Source organism: Amblyomma americanum, chromosome 7 (genome assembly GCF_052857255.1).
Source record: "Amblyomma americanum isolate KBUSLIRL-KWMA chromosome 7, ASM5285725v1, whole genome shotgun sequence".
NCBI classification, from domain to species: Eukaryota; Metazoa; Arthropoda; class Arachnida; order Ixodida; family Ixodidae; genus Amblyomma; species Amblyomma americanum.
The window spans coordinates 92,598,910-92,620,378 of NC_135503.1; the positions used below are offsets into that span (position 1 = coordinate 92,598,910).

The 21,469-nt window shown below is 45.0% G+C and overlaps 1 protein-coding gene across 1 annotated transcript in view; it reads left to right on the plus strand.

Annotated features, from left to right (window-relative positions):
* The window catches only part of LOC144097333 (thromboxane-A synthase-like), an 83,821-nt gene that overhangs the window by 53,321 nt on the left and 9,031 nt on the right, over window positions 1-21,469 (plus strand). Inside the window, exons 6-12 of the mRNA XM_077630075.1 lie at window positions 1,200-1,325; window positions 2,589-2,823; window positions 8,604-8,743; window positions 10,398-10,530; window positions 13,070-13,163; window positions 19,172-19,280; window positions 20,890-20,978. Coding sequence (XP_077486201.1) covers window positions 1,200-1,325; window positions 2,589-2,823; window positions 8,604-8,743; window positions 10,398-10,530; window positions 13,070-13,163; window positions 19,172-19,280; window positions 20,890-20,978 — 926 coding nt within the window. The remainder of the gene's footprint in view (window positions 1-1,199; window positions 1,326-2,588; window positions 2,824-8,603; window positions 8,744-10,397; window positions 10,531-13,069; window positions 13,164-19,171; window positions 19,281-20,889; window positions 20,979-21,469) is intronic.

Below are 21,469 nucleotides of genomic sequence, written 5' to 3' on the forward strand. Positions count from 1 at the left end.
GAAAGTATCATCATATAGTCTTGTCTTTTCGCTTCCCTACGGGCCGCGTCCGCCCACAGGCCGCGGGCTAAAGTTGAAAGCACTCTGAGAAGTGTTTCTTTGGGCTATTAACCGACTGGGCGCTGACAAGACGAGGATCTTGAATTTCAGAGGATTCCATTCATGTCATCAGGGACGTAGCGTTTTCAATGCGTCCGTGATGCATGCTGTCCATAGGCCACCACTACGCGCACATACGACCCGTGGCCATGAGATATGTTGGCTTGTCATAGGTCGGCTCCCTAATGAATCCTCATGAAAATCTAATAGTGAATGTCGACAATTCCACGCTACAGATCACACAACCGCTTGCATAGTCGTCCGATGCATTTAACTGTGCAGTAAGCTGATCACAGATAATTTTCAAATATGTCTGTAAACATAAACCACGTGACCAGAAAGGAGCCGATCTGCGTTCAGGCGGCTTTCACTAACGGTAGGCTACTTCTGCTCCCTGACTTACGTTATGGGCTCATACCATAAGTAACCCATTCCTGACCACCTCCTGCACGTCACCGGAAACGGAAGTTATGTTTTCTTTCACGCCGCAAAGCCTTAACTTTATGGACGACAGTGATCGTATATGCATTAATGGATGAATTGTGCCTTCGCACAGGCACCGTGACCTCATCTTTCAAGACTTAAATTCATTCATCCTTATACCTACATTTAGCGCTGACCGCAATATTTTCGGAGACTATGTTACATGAGAGAGAAAGAGAGAAGGGAATTTTAATGAGAGGAAAGGAGGAGAGTTCGGCCATGTTACATGAATATTGGAACTATTGATTACCGGCATAGAAAGAAAGAAAGAAAGAAGGAAAGAAAGAAAGAAAGAAAGGAAAAAAGGAGAAGGAAATAAAAAGAAACAAATAAAAGAAACAACAAGGAAAGAGAGAGAGAGAGAGAGATAAGTAAGAGAGAAAGAAAGAAAGAAAGAAAGAAAGAAAGAAAGAAAGAAAGAAAGAAAGAAAGAAAGAAAGAAAGAAAGAAAGAAAGAAAGAAAGAAAGAAAGAAAGAAAGAAAGAAAGGAATGCAGTGACAAAGTATGTGCAGTGAAGCCTACTTTTTCGCGGCCACTGTTCTCATGGTGGGTTGGGCGCTTTCTGTAATATTTAGCCTTTTTTTCTGTGCAGCTAACGTCCCTTTCCACTCTGCAGTTGCTGTTCCAAGCCAAACGCCCTCCAAGTCCCCACAACAAAAGCCTCCTTCAGTTGACCTCTACGCGCTGGAGGGAAGTGCGCAGCGTCCTGACGCCTTCTTTTACCACCAACAAACTTAGACTTGTAAGTACTCATCACATTGCCATCAGTTTCGCTGGAGTTCTCTGCAATAAGTCTGAGGTGTTAAAAACAATTCTTTGGTTAGTGTTCACCTTATCTACATTTCGCCTTATTTTGAGCAACAACATTTCGACAAACTTTCCAATTTGATCAGTGCACAAGCACACGTTACCCTATAACACATCCTTCCCTAGAACGGTTTTCAGTCATAAATTAACTCGGCCATGCTGCAATACATATTATGCGCCCGTTTTCAAGTGTAATTACTGTGGTCGTTTGCAAACACGAATATTTGAGGATTAAAAAACTCATCGCTAAATATTTCGTGATATGATTGCCGTGTCTTAGTAATCACTCTCTAATTCGGGCACAAATATGCAAAAGGCACTTTGGGACTCCTCCGAGCACGTCCCTTTCCGGACTCCAGTTTTTCGTAAATGTTGAGCCTGTTTACGCATTCTGAATATTTACCCGAAGCCTCAGTCAGAATAAAAGCAAATAACCAACTTTTGCAGGCGTGCTTCAGAATACCTGACGCAAACGTAACTTTTAAGTCAAACCGTACTTTTTAGGTCGACCAGTTAATGATAAGGAAGTTAACTCTTGTTCAAATAAACGCCATTGGAATAAGTGCGTGACTGAAATGAACATTCAGTAAGATGGCTGAGCGGCAGCAGTGGAGGAATGTTACATTTGACCTCCTGCTAATGCACCACACTTGAAATACGCCTCACCGTTGATTACCAACCGGTCAGGCTATCTCAACAGGCATTAGCGGCTCTTCAAAACTCGCACACTCAGCATGAGCAAATCCTGCACGTGCGCTTTCCGTTCATATGCATATGTTTGAAGTGACGGCAGCATTCGGGTAGTTTCCACAGCGGCCTTTTCATTCGGAAGAGCATTCCTCAATACTAGTTATGATTTAATTCGCTCGCATTAGAAGCCCCATAAAGCCAAAATGCGTCTTCAGTCATAAAATTCAGCCATTGGCTCTAGGGAAGTGACGTCACGAAACCACATAGTGTCTATTGGCTTGGGGGAAAATGGCGTAACTGACAGAAAATGGTGCCACCAAACCAGAAGTGACGTGGCTTCTGATAAAGGCATTACCAGTGTCTAATGCTATTGCACTGGCAACACAATGTAGTCAGGAGTCCCTGTGAGTTTCTTCCGCCTTAACCAGTTCTTTTTCAACGTTCTGATAAAATCATATTTTCCTCGTTCCACTTATCACACGTCCTACTGTTGCTCTCCGTTCCCAAGATGTCTCCGGGCATCATCTCAGCCGTGGAGATGTTGGTCTCCAAGATCGACCGGAAGGCGCAGACGGGCGAGGAGTTCGAAGCCGGAGAGATGTACGCTGCACTAGCCCTGGACGTGGTCTGCAAGAGCGCCATGGGCATCGACTACAACTTACAGGAACAGCCGCGGCACCGCTTCTTGGTCTGCTGCAGACTCCTGTTCGGATGCGCTTTCTCCTTCATCGCCGTGTTGCTCAGTAAGTAGGAAAACAACACCGCCACCTTCGCTTCTTCACCTCCATGTATACGACGAAAATTTTCAGTTTCAGTGCGTTAGCATTAGAACCCCAATGTTGAAAAAACCTGTGCGACCGTCCGTCTGAAGCCTCTGTTGGCAGGGGGCCAAGTGGAGAGACGAAAGACGAAGAGGGTAGGAGGCGGCGGTTGGCGGGTGAGGGAGAGAGGAGACGGGACCCGGCATGTCACTGGTGATTCACGGAAGAGATCGCGGGACTCGCTCGCACAGTCTAAAGACCTCAGTGGCAGTAGAGAGGTTTAGTATAGCGTACTCAGACATACGCAAAGGCATAGCGTACGCTATAAAACAGCGTGCTTCGTACTGCGCATGCGCCAAACGCTATTCCAAACCGAGGTTTAGCGTACGTGCGCGTTACGTACGCTGTTTCTCGAATTTAGCGTGCGTCCTCTTGCGTACGCTACGAAAAATAGCGTTGTCCAGATGGCGGCGCCCACGTCATCCGCTTCGGAGAAAGTTCGTCATAGTTATTGGGTTTTTTAGGATTATTCATTGCCTTTAAATGGCACACGTGATATTCGCTTTACCTCCCCTCACCAACAGCATAACGAATGAGGGATAAACTTGCCCAATTTTAGATTCAGTGTAACGATTTCGCTGTTCTTAACCCTAACAAGACACCGCCGACTGTGGATTGGCTTGGCTTGGATTTTTACTACAAGGTAGTCATAGTCTTGCCAAACGCAATCGTTTGGCATGACGTTTTTAAAACCTTGCTGGGTTCAATTAGCTAATAGAAATTAGGCCCTGACTCGACTGAACTGATGGTGGACTGGCTATCTGCGCGCTACAATTTGGATAACCTTGGCTAAGTGCGAAAAATGTGTCGCAAAATATTTTCACATTTTAACACCAGATGGCGCCACTGCGGCCAGTGCTATCGTTGCGCTCGGTTGGGCATACGATAAAATAAAAGTGCTCATGCGAATTCCACTGTAACCTCCCGCTAAATGCTTGCGTATAACGTACGTAAGCGCTAATACGCTATACTAAATGTCTCTAGTGACCGCTCCTTCCGAGGGTAACACTAATGCTAACGCATACTCCGCCGCATCAATAACATCCATCATTTTTTCAGTGTTCTTAATGCCTCCACTTGAGCTTTAAACATTTATTTATTTATTTATTTTACCCTCAGGGCCCGAAGGCATTACAGGGGGGAGTGGGGAGACGCAAATTCAGCATAAACAGCAAAAACAAGGAGGAGAGAAAACAAAAATAAACCAGGAATACATAATAAGTACAAACACAGGAAGGTAATTACATAGAAATGCAGTGGGAATATATTAAGACAGTGTGTAAACAGTGAAAGGCAAACATTATACAGTAATAAGCAAATACATACTCAGAGAGAACCATTAATGACATTTGAAAATGTAAAATTGTCAGATATACCTGCGATGTCGTGGGGAAGGTGATTCCAGCTGATACAAGTTCGGGGTACGGATGAGTCATGAAAACATTTTTTGTGACAAGATGGGATTTCAACTTTATGACGGTGATCAATGCGTGCTGATATGTAACATGGTCTCGACAGTAACTTTTCTTTGAGAAAGCTCTTGTGGTAAATTTTATTAAAAAGACACAATGAAGTTATTGATCTGGGCGGGAAGATGTGGTAGGGGCAAGCTTGATTTCATGGCTGTTACACTGCTTGTTCGGTGATAACTAGAAAAAATAACACGGCAGGCGCGGTTCTGCACAGCTTCCAAATCTGAAACAAGTGAATCTAAGCCCGGGCTCAAGACAGATGCAGCATATTCTAACTTGGACCGTACCAATGTTTTGTAAAGTAATAATTTTATTCAACTTGATGAACGTGAGAAATTTCTGTGATAACCAAGCATGCAATCAGCGTTATTTATTATGTATTTAACGTGAGTTTCCCAAGACAGGTTACAAGAAACTTAGACACCCAGATATTTATAAGACGACACGGTCTCGAGAGACACGTTGTTAATATTATAAGTAGAAGAAACATTAGATTGACGATAAATGCGTACATGCTTACACTTATTAATGTTTAGTTGCAAGTTCCAAATATAACACCAGTCAAGAACTTCGTTAATGTCGGATTGAAGACAAGAGACATCATTATCATCTTTAGTTTCGCGATAAATGACGCAGTCAACGGCAAAAATATTAATTGAACAAGAAATGAAGGCTGGTAAGTAATTTATATAGATGAAAACGAGGAGGGGTCCATGAACAGACCCCTGAGGCACGCCGGAAAAAATAGGCAAAGAACGTGAGTTTATATTGTTCGCTGTTACGAATTGTGAACGTTTAGAAAGAAAGCATTGCAGCCATGCGAGGACATAAGGGTCTACATTAAGTTTGCTTAATTTGAGAACGAGAAGCTCATGAGGAACCGTGTCAAACGCTTCCGAAAAGTCCAAAGATATGCAGTCTGCCTGAGACCCGAGTGCAATGGTGCAATGAAGGTCATGTGTGAACCATATTAGCTGAGTGTCATTTGAAAAAGACTTACTGAAACCATGCTGGGCAATGCTATAAAATAAGTTAGATTCTAAAAATCAGATAAGATGAGAGTATATGATGTGTTCCATGATCTTGCACGGCATACTAGTGAGCGTAATAGGTCGAAAGTTATCAGGAGAATGCTCACTTCCGGACATATGTTGTGGAATCACCTTTCCAATTTTCCAATCATTGGGAATACAGCGTGTTTCAACAGACTGTTCAAACAATTTAGTAAGAATTATGGAACAACAATACTGTGTATTAATTAAAAACTTCGGGTTAATGGTGTCAACACCAGGGAAGAGGAAACCTTAAGATTTTCTATGATGCACTGGATGCCTGACGCGTGTAATACAACGGGATCCATAGGCACAGTATCAAAAACATGGCACACGCGATGAACAAGAGAAACATTACTAGAAAACGCCGCAGCAAATATATTGTTTAGAGCAGAAGCATATTCGTTTGGAGGAAAAGCAACACCGTCAGAAGTAAGTAGTACTGTGGAAGGGTCTTTCTTGTTGACTACAATCCAAAATTGTTTCGGATTATTGACCAGCATCGCAGGCAGAGTGTGGTTAAAGAATGTCTCCTTTGCGTTCTTTAGCGCAGCTTTGTACTCTGCAGACACGAAAAAGTAGGCCTCCCATCGTTGTTTAGAATTCAACAACTTTGCAGAGCGGAAAAAGCGCTTCTTTTTATTGGCGAGTCTTTTTAAATGTTTATTAAACCAAGGTGATTCCCTCTCGCACTTCAAAGATCTTAATGGCACAAAAACGGTCATGAGATGTTCGACGATATACTCAAACAACTCCAAGTTAGTGTAAAGAGAACGCTCTGAAAAGCCTGGTAAGTAATCTTCCAAAAAAAAAACGAGCTAGCTCGCAGTTTATGGCGTTAAAGTCAGCCCGTTTATAATCTCTAATGTGTTTTGTCTGACTGACGCGGTTACACACAGGAATTTTGACATCAAAATGCAACAAAGAATGATCACTGAGACCAAGTAGGTAAGAAATCGAGGAGATGAGATCAGACACGTTAGTTTAAACAATATCTAAAGCATTACATGCAGATAATGTAGTTCGAGTTGGTTAAGAGACTAACTGATACAAGTCGACAAAGGCGTTTTACACTGTAGAGAAAGAGCTGAGATAAGGTGATGTATTAGTCCGCACGATACTAGGGTAGTTAAAGTCGCCAGCTAAGACAATAAGTATACTCGGAAATCGTACAGTGATCATGTTAAGGGCATCATGCAATTCATCAAAGAATGTTGGGCTCGAGGACGGGGAACGGTAACATATACCCCAAAATCATTCTCTTAAAACGTACAAAAAGTTCCACCCAAACCAGTTCCAGGCTGGATGGAATATTAATAGGCGATGCTACAAAGTTTTCCGCGAAAGCTATTCAAACACCTCCTCCTCTTCTCTCACTGCTGTCGCATCTAAACACGTTATAGCATTTTTTACAGTCAAATAGTTCAATGTTCGCTGTCTTGGAAGAAAGCCACGTTTCGATCAGTGAGATGACATCAGCACCACATGAATCAATGATGGGATTAAGTCCGTCGCGCTTGCGTTGTAAGCTTAGTATGTTGGAAAATAGAAAAGAAAGCAAGTTACCAGTATCACACACCGGCACACTGCTCCTCGCGCAGCCCTACGACGCGTATGTCAAGCCAGAGATACGGTGATTGGTGACTGCTGATTATGGACTGGCGAAGGAAACAAACGATCAGTCTGCTCAGTATGTGACGAAGCAGCGACAACGTGGCTTGAGTTACTATCAATAAAAGTTGCTGATGCCCGAAGATTATACTCCATGAAAGCGCAGTCGCCAGCAGGGTTATAAGTGTAGCATTTGTTGTTAATGTACAGTTTGTTGCACTACCTAAGCTTTTTCCTGGCCTGGCGTGTTTCTAGCGGGTAATCTTCACTTACGCTGATACCCTCATTTTTATGTTTGGCTGACTGAGATAGAATTAGTTGCTTTGTTTTGAAGGAGCAGAGCTTCACGATAACCGGGCGGCATTTATCATCCGAAAATGTACCAATCATATGAGCACGTTCAAACGCATCCTTCGTAAGCACCGGACTAAAGCAGTTTGAGATCACGTCCAAAAGCTTGTTTTCCGTTCCTTTCCACGTTTTCATTAGACTATCACGTAAGCCGAAAAACAATGGATTGTCTCTCCGCTGCCTGTCTTCCATCAGATTATCAACGAGTTCACGCAGGGTCAGCAGCTCTTGTTGAGCATCGTCAAAAGCAAAAGTTTCAGCTTCAACTGCCGTCAGCCTCGCATTGATATCGGAGACATTCTTCTTCATAGATTCTTTATTTTCTTTTATTTCAGATATGGAAGCAAATAAATGTGACTGCTCGGTTTCCATTCTAGCGGTGCGCGAGTTAACGCTCTGTAATAAAGTTAACATGTCATTAAGCTTTTTCTGAACAGAGGCATCTGTTTCACTGTCCTTAGAGCGCGTACCAGGGTCAGGGTTAAGCTCGACGTCACCTGACTGCAGAATCAGCTGAGCACACATATCAAATGACTGCGCAACCAAACCTAATAGCACTTGTGGGCGTGAGAACATCACAAGACAAACATCGCTAGACTTCTTAGCAAACACAGGAGCGTCATTACTAACCTGCATGAACAAACTCATGCTGTCATGCAACCGTGACACGATGCTGTTCACACGCGCACTGAATGACTTGCTGTTAATGACTGGATAGTTGGCCCTGGGTCGTGTCTGTCTGGTCAATAATCTGCTTCCGTTCCTTACAGCACGCTTTTTACGGAAAGTAAAACTTTGCGCTCGGAAAATTTCGCGTTCAGGAAAACTTTGAGCTGTGGCAAACATCCACAAACCAGTGCCTTCGAGGGACGTGTTTAACAATGTTCGTTAATTAAGTGCTTTGGCATCTAAACAGTCCCTCTTCCAAACCAAATCACTTGCTTCGCCGATATACCTACAGGCCAAGCGGGTCATCGAAGTACACGTCGTAAAACAAATGCTAGAATAAAACAACATTGCATTTCAAACAGGACATGCATGGAAACTTATATCAAGCCTTGTAAAAATTTTGCTGCTGATTGCGGCCATGTGCAGATCGATAGCGCTCTTTTCACTTTTTTCCCTAGCGTCAGTTTTTCCTCACAGGCTAACTACAATTTGCGCCAACGCCAAAAAGTTTACTCGCTCTCCAGATTCATAACATTTTCACCCGCAGCCGCGTTCCCAGGGTCGGCAGGCTTGCTGCAGTTCATCAACTTTCGCCTGCTACGTTGGCAGAACAACGGCGTGCACCCCTTCGTTGAGGTGCAAGAAAAGTGCAAGCGCATTGTAGAGCAGAGACAGGTCGACTCCTCGGTAAGTAGCTGACTCGTCCCGATAAACTGCAACTTTGTAACTTTGCATCAACTCTCCCGATAAAAAAATTCATGCATATTTTTGGTCGTACAGTGCTAAGCAGTCTACAGCGGTTATTTTTAGCAAGCGAAGAATACTTCATATCTTATAAATTGTGCCGCCTATGAGGGGAACTGGTTTCTTTATGTGTGTTGATCCTCTGCCGTGTAATGCCTGCGAGTCAGATCAGTTAACGTTCCGCTTTGCGTTCACTGCATATTTTCCGCCCACCAAGCACCCTGAGTTTTCTGATTTAATGCGTTAGCATTAGAACGCCCACTATCGCCAAAAGAGTCCGGCTTTGGCGTGTGAAGCCTTGGTTGGCAGGCTGCAAACGGGAGAGAAGTCACCCTCTCCACGTTAAGCGGAGAAGAGAGGGAGAAGAAAAGTGGGAAAGGGAAAATTGGAGGGAGAGGGGCGACCAGTGATGAACAGGACACCGAGGTCGCCAATGAGAGTCAAGGGCTAAGAAGAGGGGACACATGGTGCTGCATGTCACACCGTGATTGCTGGAGTGAATGGAGAGAGAGAGGAGTGGAAGTACTGCATGTCACATGGTGATTGACGGACGGGATCACACCTCCCGATCGGATTGTCTGAGTCTGTGAGCAGCAGCGGCTGTTCCGTCCGCGGGGAACATTAGTGCTAACACATACTCTACTGCATGAATACAGCATCTAAGGCATCCACCAATCCCGAACCCAACTTAAGTAAGCAAACATGCGAGCAGCTTTGCGAGTGTGACCGCTTGATTTGTATAACGCTTCAATAGCCTGTATAACATGATTATCTTTCCTGCTCGGCAGAAATACTCTGCGGTGTAAAGTGGCTCCGAGTGAGAGTGCCACGCGTTCGATTTCGGCCTTCTTGAGACGCGCATGAAGGTGTTTTTTTGGGGAGGGCCCGCATTTCTTGCAGACATTAGACTAATCATATTATGCCTGACAGACCTGCTAGATACCAGCTCACTTACCTGTACCTACGTTTCAGCCCCAGTAAATCATCACCCAAACGGAATTTGTCAAGAGTAGGAAACAGCGCCTCCTTACGAAAACACTGGGATAATTGGATCAAAGTAAACGGGGAGGGAGGTCAGGGCACACTGGCACCAACATGCCAACAAGGGCAGTTGCTTACACCGGAATGAAGCGTCCATATTGGCATCTCCTCGATCCGCTTATGTATAAGTTACCGTGAGACAGCAATTCGCTCAGGGATGGAAGCAAAGCAACTTCTATCGGACTAAGCCCAGTAGTTGACCCAAGACATGGATTGCCATTTCCCTGCAAACAAAGCATCGTCTCCTGGCTTGACTTGCTGCAGAGAAAAACTGATGACAGCTGTAGAGAATAAAGGTGCAAACGTTGTCGTTTAACAAACAAGTTTTCCTGCAATTGCACACACATAAAAGACTGCCAATCATTTCCTTCAGGGTCTGTGAGGTGGCTGGCAAGCGATATCAATGTTTGAACCTCTGTTAGCTTGCAAATAACTTATACTTAAAGGGTAGGTAGAAGCGCTATGCAGCATTGCGGTTAGTTTTACCCGTACGGTCAATAAGCTCGTCCAGACTTTTGATGCATAGACGTCTTTCTACTTCTTCCGAACCAAAAAGCTCCGCCGAAAGGACCTGCTGCAGCTGATGATCGATGCGAAGCACACCCGCGTTGACATGGGATCGGTGCAGACAAGTCAACTCATGGCTGCCGAAGACAATGACCATGAGCTGCCTGACACAATGAAAACCGGTAAGTTTGCAAAAATGCTAACAATAAATCTGAAAGAGTGCATTCACATTCAGTGCAGTTTTGGATAGTCTGCCGTGCGTGGCAACTTGACTGCTCTCATTGGTGATCTCTGTGATTTCTATAAAATTATTTATATATTACAGTGTGTTTATGGGAGTTTACTAATTTCTTCCACATCTTTTGACTCCGAGCTTACTTTGTGCAGCACCTGAGTTCTTCGCCAAACGTGTCCACATGTCCTCACTGTGGTGAACCGCGATTAAGTTGTTTTGTAGATTCGATGAAATATTGTTGCCCAGTGGTAAATTCGAATTCGTATTGAGTATTTCAGGCAACTGGGGCTGTAAAATAGTTATACACGTGCCATACAGTGACGCAGGAATCACGTGTGGTTTCTTTGGATTTCCTGCACTCGGTTACGTACTTATTCAACACTAGTTTTCATCAATGGTCTCCTTCAGAAGACAGAAAATGCATGAAATGTGCATTTTTCATTGGCCATGTTTTTTTCCTTAACCCTCTGTGCCTCTTTAATGATTGATGACAGCTAACTTTTGGAGAAACACAAGTGCATCTTACAAACACTTTACAACGTTTACGATAGTTTCACTTAAAAGAACTTCTGCGCAGTAATTGCAGTAAACCATAAAAGGGAACCACTGCTGCTTTCTCGGTACTGAGTCATTTTCCTGATCCGTGTAAAGTAATATCGCGGGTTTAAATTCACCAGTTCGATTCTACAACGCTGTATAAGAGGCAAGTTTGGTCATGGCTTGGTTCTACATCACGCCAGAAAATTCGCATTTCAACAACGAAACCAAAAGAATGAAGAACAATGCCGCTTCAAAAAAAAAAAGAAACACGTAATGTTCAAGCCATTCTCTACAATAGTGCAAGGTTACGCGACTGTTTTACCTTAAAAGATGGAATGCAAGTCTCGGAAGTCAAGATTTCTACAGCTAGGACCTTAACTACGATTTGCCCCGACGGTGACGTGTGCATCCGGTCCCGCTGATCCCGTGAGCGCAAGTGTCAAAAGGCAGAGGGTCCAAGTTACATAAGTAGTGGCGCATGACGCCTACATCACCTGTTTCCTCGCAGGTTTGCTAATGTTTGGGCTATGTCGCGTAAATCCCCGTGCAGAGAGACCTGTTGCCGCGGGTGCTCCCACGCGAAGACGGTAGAATGTTGCGTGACATAGTGTTGCGTAATTTTAGTGAGGCTCATAATCAAAACATGCAGTCAAGTCGCCAAGTACCCTAAACGTATTTTCCTTTCATGCTAACTGATCAGGTAAAGGTCTGTGTCTGCGCAGTACCATCTCATGAGTGACACCAGATGAGCTTGGAGTTAAGCACCAAAGAATTCGAGTTGTCCATAAACCGAGGTATTCCGCTTCAGAGCACAAAATAAAGTGTAATACGTGCTGTAACATACCCAGCAATTCGGGACAAAACCGTTTTTCAGCGTTAGACCGTTTATGAACGCAATGTTTTCGTATAATGTAAGATTTCACTATAACAATCAATATATCCGCAGGGCACCCTACGGCAGTCTTGTTTTTTTTTTTTTCAATTCACGTTTTTGCTATCCTCAAATGCCTTCTCCATTGGTTTTCTATGGCAGAATTAACCGTTCGGTACGATCTCTGGAAACACTTTAAAAGAAAGATTTTGGTATGTGTCAGAATAATGGATCATTACCTTCAATATTTCCGTAACAGTGTCTTACAATTTTCCAGTTTTCAAAAATTTTGTCTGAGAAAGCTGGACTTTCGTATCCGCGTTTTATACTATAACGAATGCCACTCGGTGCTACATGTTAAGTTGCAGTAAAAACTCAAATTAGAGAAATATATCCTTTCTTCCTGCAGCGAATAGCAGCCTAAACCGGTTTTTAGCGCGAAATCTATTTCGCCCTCTTGCGGAAAATAAACACCGCTTCTCATTTTCAAAGGAAATTAATCTGGGCTAACTACCATAAGAACTTTGCCCATACACTATAAAACTACTTTACCTCCGAAAAAATTGAAAATGCACCCGAAGAACGCTGGCTGCTACGGTTGCACCCTTTCCTTCGAGAGGTTCTTCCACTTTCGGCTTCCGTTTCCCACTTTTCCAGAATTCTTGGACAAAAACTTTGAATATTGAAAAACTGTAAGGCGCTATAGAGAACTATTGAAGATAATGGCCCATTTCTCTTATATGTAGCACAATCTTTCTTTCGTAGTGTTTCTATCGCTTGCATCAGGCAGTTAAGACCCCCATAGAAAAACGATGGGCCACGCTTTTGACGATAGCATAAACGTTAGCATCAAAAAAATGCAAGCCTGTGACGAGAGATATGTGAATATATTGATTGTTATAGTGAAATCTTACAATATACGAAAAAAATTGCGTTCATAAACTCTTTTCCGTTCAAAAATCGTTCTGTCCAGAATTGTTGAGTATGCACGATGTGCGCGAAGTCGGTTTCTCGTTCATTTGCTTCATTACGATTTCGCCTAATTCCTGTGTTACGCCCCTTTTCGCTTCCACAGAAACCTCCAGCGGCGGGAACCAGTCGGCCTTCAGCAAGGGTGTCCTGGATGACGACGACATCACGCAGAATGCGTTCAACGTCCTCGTTGCCGGGTGAGGCGTTTTAGCTGCCCTTGAGGACTAAATGCCGTTTGCGTAGTATTACCCTTGTACTAAATCACAGAACATCTTGTTATCCTCTCAAAGCCTAGGCACAGAAGGTCATTGCATTGGGACAAACACTGTGTGTGTGTGTGTGTGTGTGGTGTGGTGTGTGTGTGTGTGTGTGTGTGTGTGTGTGTGTGTGTGTGTGTGTGTGTGTGTGTGTGTGTGTGTGTGTGTGTGTGTGTGTGTGTGTGTGTGTGTGTGTGTGTGTGTGTGTGTGTGTGTGTGTGTGTGTGTGTGTGTGTGTGTGTGTGTGTGTGTGTGTGTGTGTGTGTGTGTGTGTGTGTGTGTGTGTGTGTGTGTGTGTGTGTGTGTGTGTGTGTGCGTGCGTGCGTGCGTGCGTGCGTGCGTGCGTGCGTGCGTGCGTGCGTGCGTGTGTGTGTGTGTGTGTGTGTGTGTGTGTGTGTGTGTGTGTGTGTGTGTGTGTGTGTGTGTGTGTGTGTGTGTGTGTGTGTGTGTGTGTGTGTGTGTGTGTGTGTGTGTGTTGTGTGTGTGTGTGTGTGTGTGTGTGTGTGTGTGTGTGTGTGTGTGTGTGTGTGTGTGTGTGTGTGTGTGTGTGTGTGTGTGTGTGTGTGTGTGTGTTAGGGCTCAGAAAAAGAACTAGAAATAAAGAAGGCGGATAAAAACCTCAATTCTTAGGTGGACGCCACCGCCTACACAGAGCGAGACTGAGGTGTCCACCAATCTAGTGAGCCAGTTACACTTGCTACTCAGAGGCTTCACACACATACACAGACACTTGAGTAGGGTTAGTAGTTGGGCTAGTTGGTATTGTAGACTTCAGGTCATAGTTTTCAAGCGCAAAGGCGCACGGCCAAAAAATAGTAAAAATAACGGGGTGTACCGCTGAAACGCGGGGAGCGCGGCTAGAAGTAATTTCGCACAAAAAATACCCCCGCCAGTGCCAAGAGGTATAACGGGCTAAATGCATTAGGACTGTTGAAGTGGCTTTTGAGCCGCGCCTTTTCACCGTACTAATGTCTCAATGGTTCACTTTTTCTGCAAGTTTAATGTCTAAGGACCACCATCGAAGCAGAAACCAAACCCTTGGATGCCAATTTGTGGCAGCATCGCAAGCTACTCTGTTAACTTCATAGCATGCTTGGCCCTGAATGTTTGAATACGGGCCCCATCCGCGAAGGAAAGGTGTAGGAGGGCGCGACCTAAAGAAATTTCGCATCTTCGATGCCCAGGGGAAGGCTCCTCTCGGGTTTTGTCGCGTACTGAAAAATTTAAATTGACAGCAGCATTAACAGAGCTCCGCCTACTCATTAGGACTGCAGATAGGCTATCAAAGTGCGCATTTAACGAATGTCATCGCAACCATCTTCCATGCGTAAATTTTAGGAATCGTGGAAAAAGCGCATGCGTTTTTGCCGACAAGCTCTCCCTTGGACAAAAATGTCCAGCCAAGAGGCTTGCGTCTAATCTGCGTTCTGGGACTCTCCTGGTACCCTTGGGAGTCCTGCGCTTCGAAGGTGTCAAGGTGCTGAGAAATTTTTAACGCTAACGATGCAAAGAACGAATCGCACCGGAGGGACAAGAAGCAATCCCAGTGGGTTCTACATTTTGACAATTGCTTACGAGTGCCCAACCTAACACAATGGAGGAGCTAAAACGTGCTGCAAACATCCACTGTGCGCAAATCATGGAGCAATGCTTTAGTTCGGATCCTAGGAAGGAAAACTAAATTTATGAAATTTCTAATCGTACAAAAGAAGGTGGTAGGGTTTTGACGTAGTTAAGCCAAGTAGGCGTGCGAAAGCATGTGTCCGTTCTTCGCCTCTCCTTTTCGGCTTCTGCATGTGCACGCAACCGCGTTTCTCGCTCTTCATCTTCACACCCTCTCTCTACTCGGTGGCAGCTGGCGCGAAGCACATCCATTGGCTACAGCTGGCGCGACGCTCCTCCGAACTAACCCGAGCTTATCCGAGTTACTCCAAGGCTTCACACAAGATTGTCGGTTGGTTTTGACCCCGTTAAGTAGTTGTTTCGCGCTGAAAATAATTCTCCCTGAGTAGTCTCTAAAGCTTTACGTAGTTGATGACTTGACAATAGGCAGCATATTTTTCCCCTATGCAGCGACAGCTCGAACAGTTCGTCGGCTAAAAGACAAGCTTTGGGAAGGTTACTGATATTTTTGTATACACGACGCTGTTATTACTGAATAACAGTATGCTAGTAGCACATAGCCCTATCACAGAAAGAATAAAAATTTAGACACACAGTAAAGACAGTACCACGACCGGGAATTTAACAAGAATTAGTAAAGTTGCTTTAAACGAAATATAATGATTTCTGCGGGACATCATTATCGCTGAGATTATTCCAGTAGACAGTACATGTTGGAAAACAGTAATCAGCAGAAAGGTTAAGCGGATTTAAGGCTACGTAAAAGCACTGTCATGCAGCATAACCACTAGAATAAGTGAAAATATTGGAGGCATGCATTATAATTGCTATTTTTATCTAAAAGACGAATTTCAAGGGACAAATGCAATTTTCTCACCTTCGGCGTCTATGTAGCTGCCAATCATACAGTGAACTGCAACGCAACGAAAGCTCTTGATAACGGGGATACCGTGAAATCGCTGGCAGTGAATTAATGTCAGGTAATGACACGGACGCCATTAAACGACTTGCCTGAAGCCCAGCCAGGCTATGATTGCGACTTATAACATAGGCATGGGGCGTCATGCTCTTTCATCTTTACAAAAATTGCAACGTTCACCAAAATGTATACCGCGTGCGCAAGCACTGCATAAAGGACAAACCGCCCTTCCCCGGTTGTCACATAGCCTGCATAAATACACTTAATCAAACCTTGCAGTTGCAACAGGTCCAGAGAATGGTTCTGTAAGTAGTAGAATTTACATGTTAAAAAGGGACGAAACAACGTTATCGCCCCGGAGTTCCCCCTCTTAGATTTTTTTCCTGCCCATTCTACTCTTCGCCACTGTTAACAGACTAATTTTTTTAAATGTAGGTAGTAAGCGCCTTGTCGGCCGTGGAGGCAACCTGAAATACGCAGCGATGTTTCTACGGCTTGATATATAGATCGAAATGGAAGTTCGCCTTAAAGTTATGTGATTGCCCTACAGAAGTGAAACTGTTTTTGTGGTGTTCGCGTATTCATATAGATTCTCTGATAGAAACCTGCGGTCCTCTACAGCTGTGGCAACTTCTGCTTCGAACCACAATAAGACCGTTTTTGTACCACCCTCCCTTCCAGCCATTGTGGGCCTTGCAGAGTGGAACATATTTCGTAGCTATTAAATGGTGGGGCCACGGAGCAAGCTTATACAGGAGGTGAAACTCCCGTCTGCGCGAGCGAGCGCAGGCGACCAGATAAAGTCACAATTAAACGTATGCGCTGACGGGGGCGCATGCAGTGGCGGCGCCTTGCGGCGCCTCGTAGAAGCAGCAGGGAAAAAAAAATGCAGCACCCAGGTAGGCGGCTCCGGCGCGCTCTCCGGCGGCGCGCGCTCAAAGCAAGACGAAACGGGTGTTTGCTTCAGCGGGCACGCCGTGACGTTGTATTTCAGTAGTTTCTTTCCAGGCGCCAGGCGCCGCCAGCAGGATAGTGGCGCCGCGGGATGTGACCTTTTCTGGTCGCAGCAGATGGGGGAGTTTCCACTCCTTATAGTCTTCCTCCTTGGGTGGGGCTTAGTTGTAAAAAGAAATTTGAGGGAACACTTAAGCTGTACCTTAATTGTATGACGTGATATAGTAATGCGTTACATCTCATATATGCGGAAGGTCATTCTCTACTGTGCATTCATAGATTCCCCTGAGTCCTCATACCCTTCCTGGCGCAGTGGTGCAGCAGTTAAGTGATGCATCACTGCCCTGCGATGGCAGGCACTTCCAGCGATGCGCCTTGTGCGACACAGGTTGCTCTTCCCGAGCGCCTTATTATTTTTCCTGCCACCTGCCACAGTGGGCAATTTTCTCACCATCCGGCGGCCAGGTTGGGCTGACGCTGCACGGTCACGTGACCTAGGTGGTCCACCTGCCTCCTAGGTTGCTCTCTGGGCACCACCTGCCAGAGTCATGCTCGCGATTTTTCGATCACAACGGCGTGACCGGATTTTTCGGAAAATGGGGCCATTAACGCTATCGCGTTAATATTGTAGACTATCTCGCCGAGGATAACCGTAACAATGAAATGAATAGCAGTAAAGCCGTAGAACATTCTAGGACGTGTCGCAGATGGTTGAGGCTCTCGGATATTCGACAGGCGCTTTCAATTCTGAACGGGGCTCCGCATTCGCCCGCTTCTATTCTCCGACCACGGCGGAGTGCATGGGCCTCTTTGGCCGCTTCCGAGCCGCCGCCATCAGCCACTTGTCGTCCAGCCGGAAGTCACGCCCGGTTTCCTGTGCCTTTTTTGCCGCTTTACGAGCAGTTGCGTTCAGAGTTTAGCTTTCTAGCGCCGTAGCCTGCGCACTCGGCGTTTCTCGCTGCTTGAGGAGCGCTTGCCCGCTCTTCTATGCTCTTATGAATGCAGTAGGCCACCTTGGCTACTTTCCCACCTTCGCACGTGGCTACACAAAGCTGCCTTTGGAGACACAGGCGAGCTTTTCTGTCACTACTGTCCACGATTGTTTGGAAGACCATAATTAGGGAATGAAACATTACGAAGACGACGAATAAAGATTGGAGGGGACACCTAAGCTCCAACTTATAGGTGTGACGCGGTAGCTTTAATAGGTTAATGGCCATGTATGCGAGACTGGTCATACTCTATTTCACTTTCTTGGATCCCTGGGAGTCCGCACACCACTCCTTCCGCAATGGCGCAGCGGTTAAGCGATTCGCACCTGCCCTGCGATGGCAGGTGCAGCCATCCGTGGGGATTGTGCGACCTAAGTAGCTCTTTCCGAGCGACCAATCATTAATTTAACTGCACCCTGCAACGGTGGGCAGCTAGCTCACAATCCGGTGGGCACGTTGAGATGACGCCACAAAATGACGTAACCTAGGCAGCTCTCTTGCTCCCTCCGATGCTTCTGTGGGGATTTTTCGTGGATTTGTCGCTTACGGTCAGCGACGCCGACGACGATGACAGCAGCTTTTCTGCGGAACCAGCGCATCAGGCTGCTATTTAGAACACACAGAGCGAACGCTTGCGGCAGTGGCCGAGTAGTCATGTACAACATTCTCGGAGAAAAATTTCGAGAATTGCAAAATTGTAAGACACTATTATGAAAGTAATAAAGTTACTGGTGCATTCTTCTCATATGTAGCAAAGTGCTTCTTTTAACGTGTTTCCATCGGTCGAATCGAAAAGTTACGACTGCCATAGAAAACCAATGGGTATCGCTTTTGACGATAGCAAAAACGGTAATGGAAAAAAAATACAAGACTGCCGTCGGGTGATCTGAAGATATATTGATCGTTATAGTGAAATATTACAGTATATGAAAAAACTGAGTTCATTACTGGTTTCCTACCAATTAATGCTTTTGTCCAGAACTGATGAGTACGTCTAGGCATCATTAAACGAAAGTTCTGTGTTTGCGCCGGCGCTGGCTTGATCCTCAAGCGAGACTGAAGTTTTCTTCCGCTGAATGCTAAAATCTAACTGAAAATTTCTAAATTCTTCGGAAATGTTTGGCCTCGGATTCGAATTCACTCTTGGCCTCTGGTTCAGCTTCATGTCTGGCCGGCCTCTGATTCGGGTACATATTCGGCCTCGGATTCAGCTTTACGTTCGGCATTAGTTTCGCGGCAGTTTCCGGGCGATGTTTGGCTGAATTAGCTGGCAATGAAACTAAAAGCATTTCATACTTAGACAAGAGAGACTATCTTTTAAATGGTGATATCGTGAAACAATGGCCTTTTTACACGAATGAAGCTAAATGGGTAATGAGAACCACAATCGTTACTACCGTTCTTTACGCATTCGTCACTGACCTGACCGTCTTTCCATTCTTGCTACCCTTCCTGCACAGGTTCGAGACAACGAGCAACACCATGGCGCTGGTGACGCACGCGATGACGCACCACCCGGAAGTGCAGGAGAAGATGAGGGAGGAGCTGCTCTCGGTTCTGGGACCCTACGTCCGTAGCCTGTCTTTACACTCTGCTTCTTTCCTTTTTGTTTCTGATAAGCAAACCCGCCCCGGTGGCAAAGTGGTTTGGGAGCTCTGCTACTAAACAGAAGGACCCGCGTTCAATCCGGGCTGAGGCGGCCGTTTAGATCCAAGCAAACCATAAAAAGGCGCCCGTGTGCTGCGCGAAGTCGGCGCAGGTTAAAAAACCCTAGTTGGTCGAAATTATACTGGAGCCTTCCACTAAAGCGCCGCTTATAACCGATGTGTTGCTTCGGTGCGTTCAACCCGACAGTTTACAATTTTTGTTAATCTAAGCTCACTTGATGGGGTATTTGTTGAATAAACTAGTAATCGAGTCCAGAATTCTTTGACATCAATTTTAATTGCGAGGAAACCGCGGAATATTGCAGGGTGCTGTTATTAAATTATTGCAGGTAATGGGCCATTAAATGGGCTATTTCTAGGCAATAAGCTTTTAAAGTGTGTCCAGCGGTCGCATCGAGTAGATAAAAAAGAAACCGATGGGGGACGTTTTGGACGATTTAAAAAACGTTTATAGCGAAAAAAATGCAAGCCTGAGAAGGGAGTTCTGCGGATGTATTGATCTTTATAGGGGAATCTTACGATATAAAAAAAGACTGTGTTCATAAAAAAATTCCTGTTCAAAAATGCTTTAATCCAGAATTTCTAGGTATGTTTCAGACTGGCTGCTAATCCTGTTTTCGTTGCAATCATGGACATCATTGTAGCTTACACAATGAGACCATACCAAATAAGAAAGTCGCAGCGCTCATGATCCCGATGCAAAGGCTTTGAAATCTCGTTAACACAAATCAGGTTACTTTATGGAGATTATATTCAAGCAGGTGCACGGCACGGTGTGGATTCTGCGCTCACTGTAAAATCGTCCGGTTACTTGCGACTGTACTGTTGCACGCAATACCTCAGTATTCTATTAAGTCTAGTAGGCACAGGTTATTTGTGCCTAACGCTCAAGTCAGGACCTATAAAAAGAAGATAACCCGCCCACCTAGAACCAATGGCACATGAAGAGAAAGGCTCCAGTAAGAAAAACAAATTTTCATAATGCTTTTCGGACATCTCAACATTAGCATCTATCACTGCCCATGGGGATAATTTTAATCTGCTTTTGTTGCGTTTTAGGCTGCGTGCTTCATTCTGACGAAGCGTTGACGAGTTCTTGTTCGCAGAATTTAAGGTAGCACACTATAGCACGCATCACACATGTAGCTCAATTAACTTCTGCGAACAAAAACCCGTCAACGCTTCGTTCAAATGCACCCAATAACCTAACAAGTTTTCAGTGAACATATTTCAGGGAGCAAAATTTAAGCACGAGACAAGCTTCAACTTCTGGTAGGATTTCTTAACCCTTTACCACTCTAAAAAGAAAGGATTAAAAAGAGAAAAAAACGAGTAGAGGACATCTTACCCCCTTTTTACTCCCATATAGCCGTATTTGTGTGTAGAGTGTATTGTGAATACGTGGGTGCCTCCTAAGCCTGCTTCAATAAAGTTTGAGCCAGTGTTTTGCATGGCTGAAGGCGCTTACAATATTGTGCGATGTGCTCGCGTCTTTTCTGCTTTCTTTTCAGGAACAAATTACGTACAGCACCATTCAAGATCTCCCTTACATGAACAGCGTTATACAAGAGACCATGCGTCTCTACCCACCAGCCTTCGCGTGAGTGTTAACATGACGCATGCAGAGCGCATTCATGGTTGTGGCGCTGAGTAGCACATTTTTTAACTGAACATGTATAAATGGCGTAGGAATGCGGAATGTTTCTTTCGAATGCCCTCTGTTTTGCTTGAAAACTTGGTATAAAATGAAAAGTTGAAACCAAAAGAAAAAATGAGAAAGAATGTTTACAACATTCGTACACAGTGCGAAAGTACGGCGTAAGTTGGCAGGCTCTGCCACCGGTAGAATTTGTAAAATCCAGGTTGGTGTCGGACGGGCGTTCGAATGCGTTGTATAAGGTCATTGCATTTAACAAGTTTTCGATGCCTCTGGTGTTGCATGAGCCCTTGGCCACATGCGTAGCGACCAGCAGCTGCTTTTCCTGCAAGGCGTGCCGGGTATTGCGGAAGGACCAAGGGCCTTTGCACTGCTGCAAGCGGCGGCAACTGCTTCCTACACGGGAAGTAGTTTGCCTCCGGCTGGCAACGTTA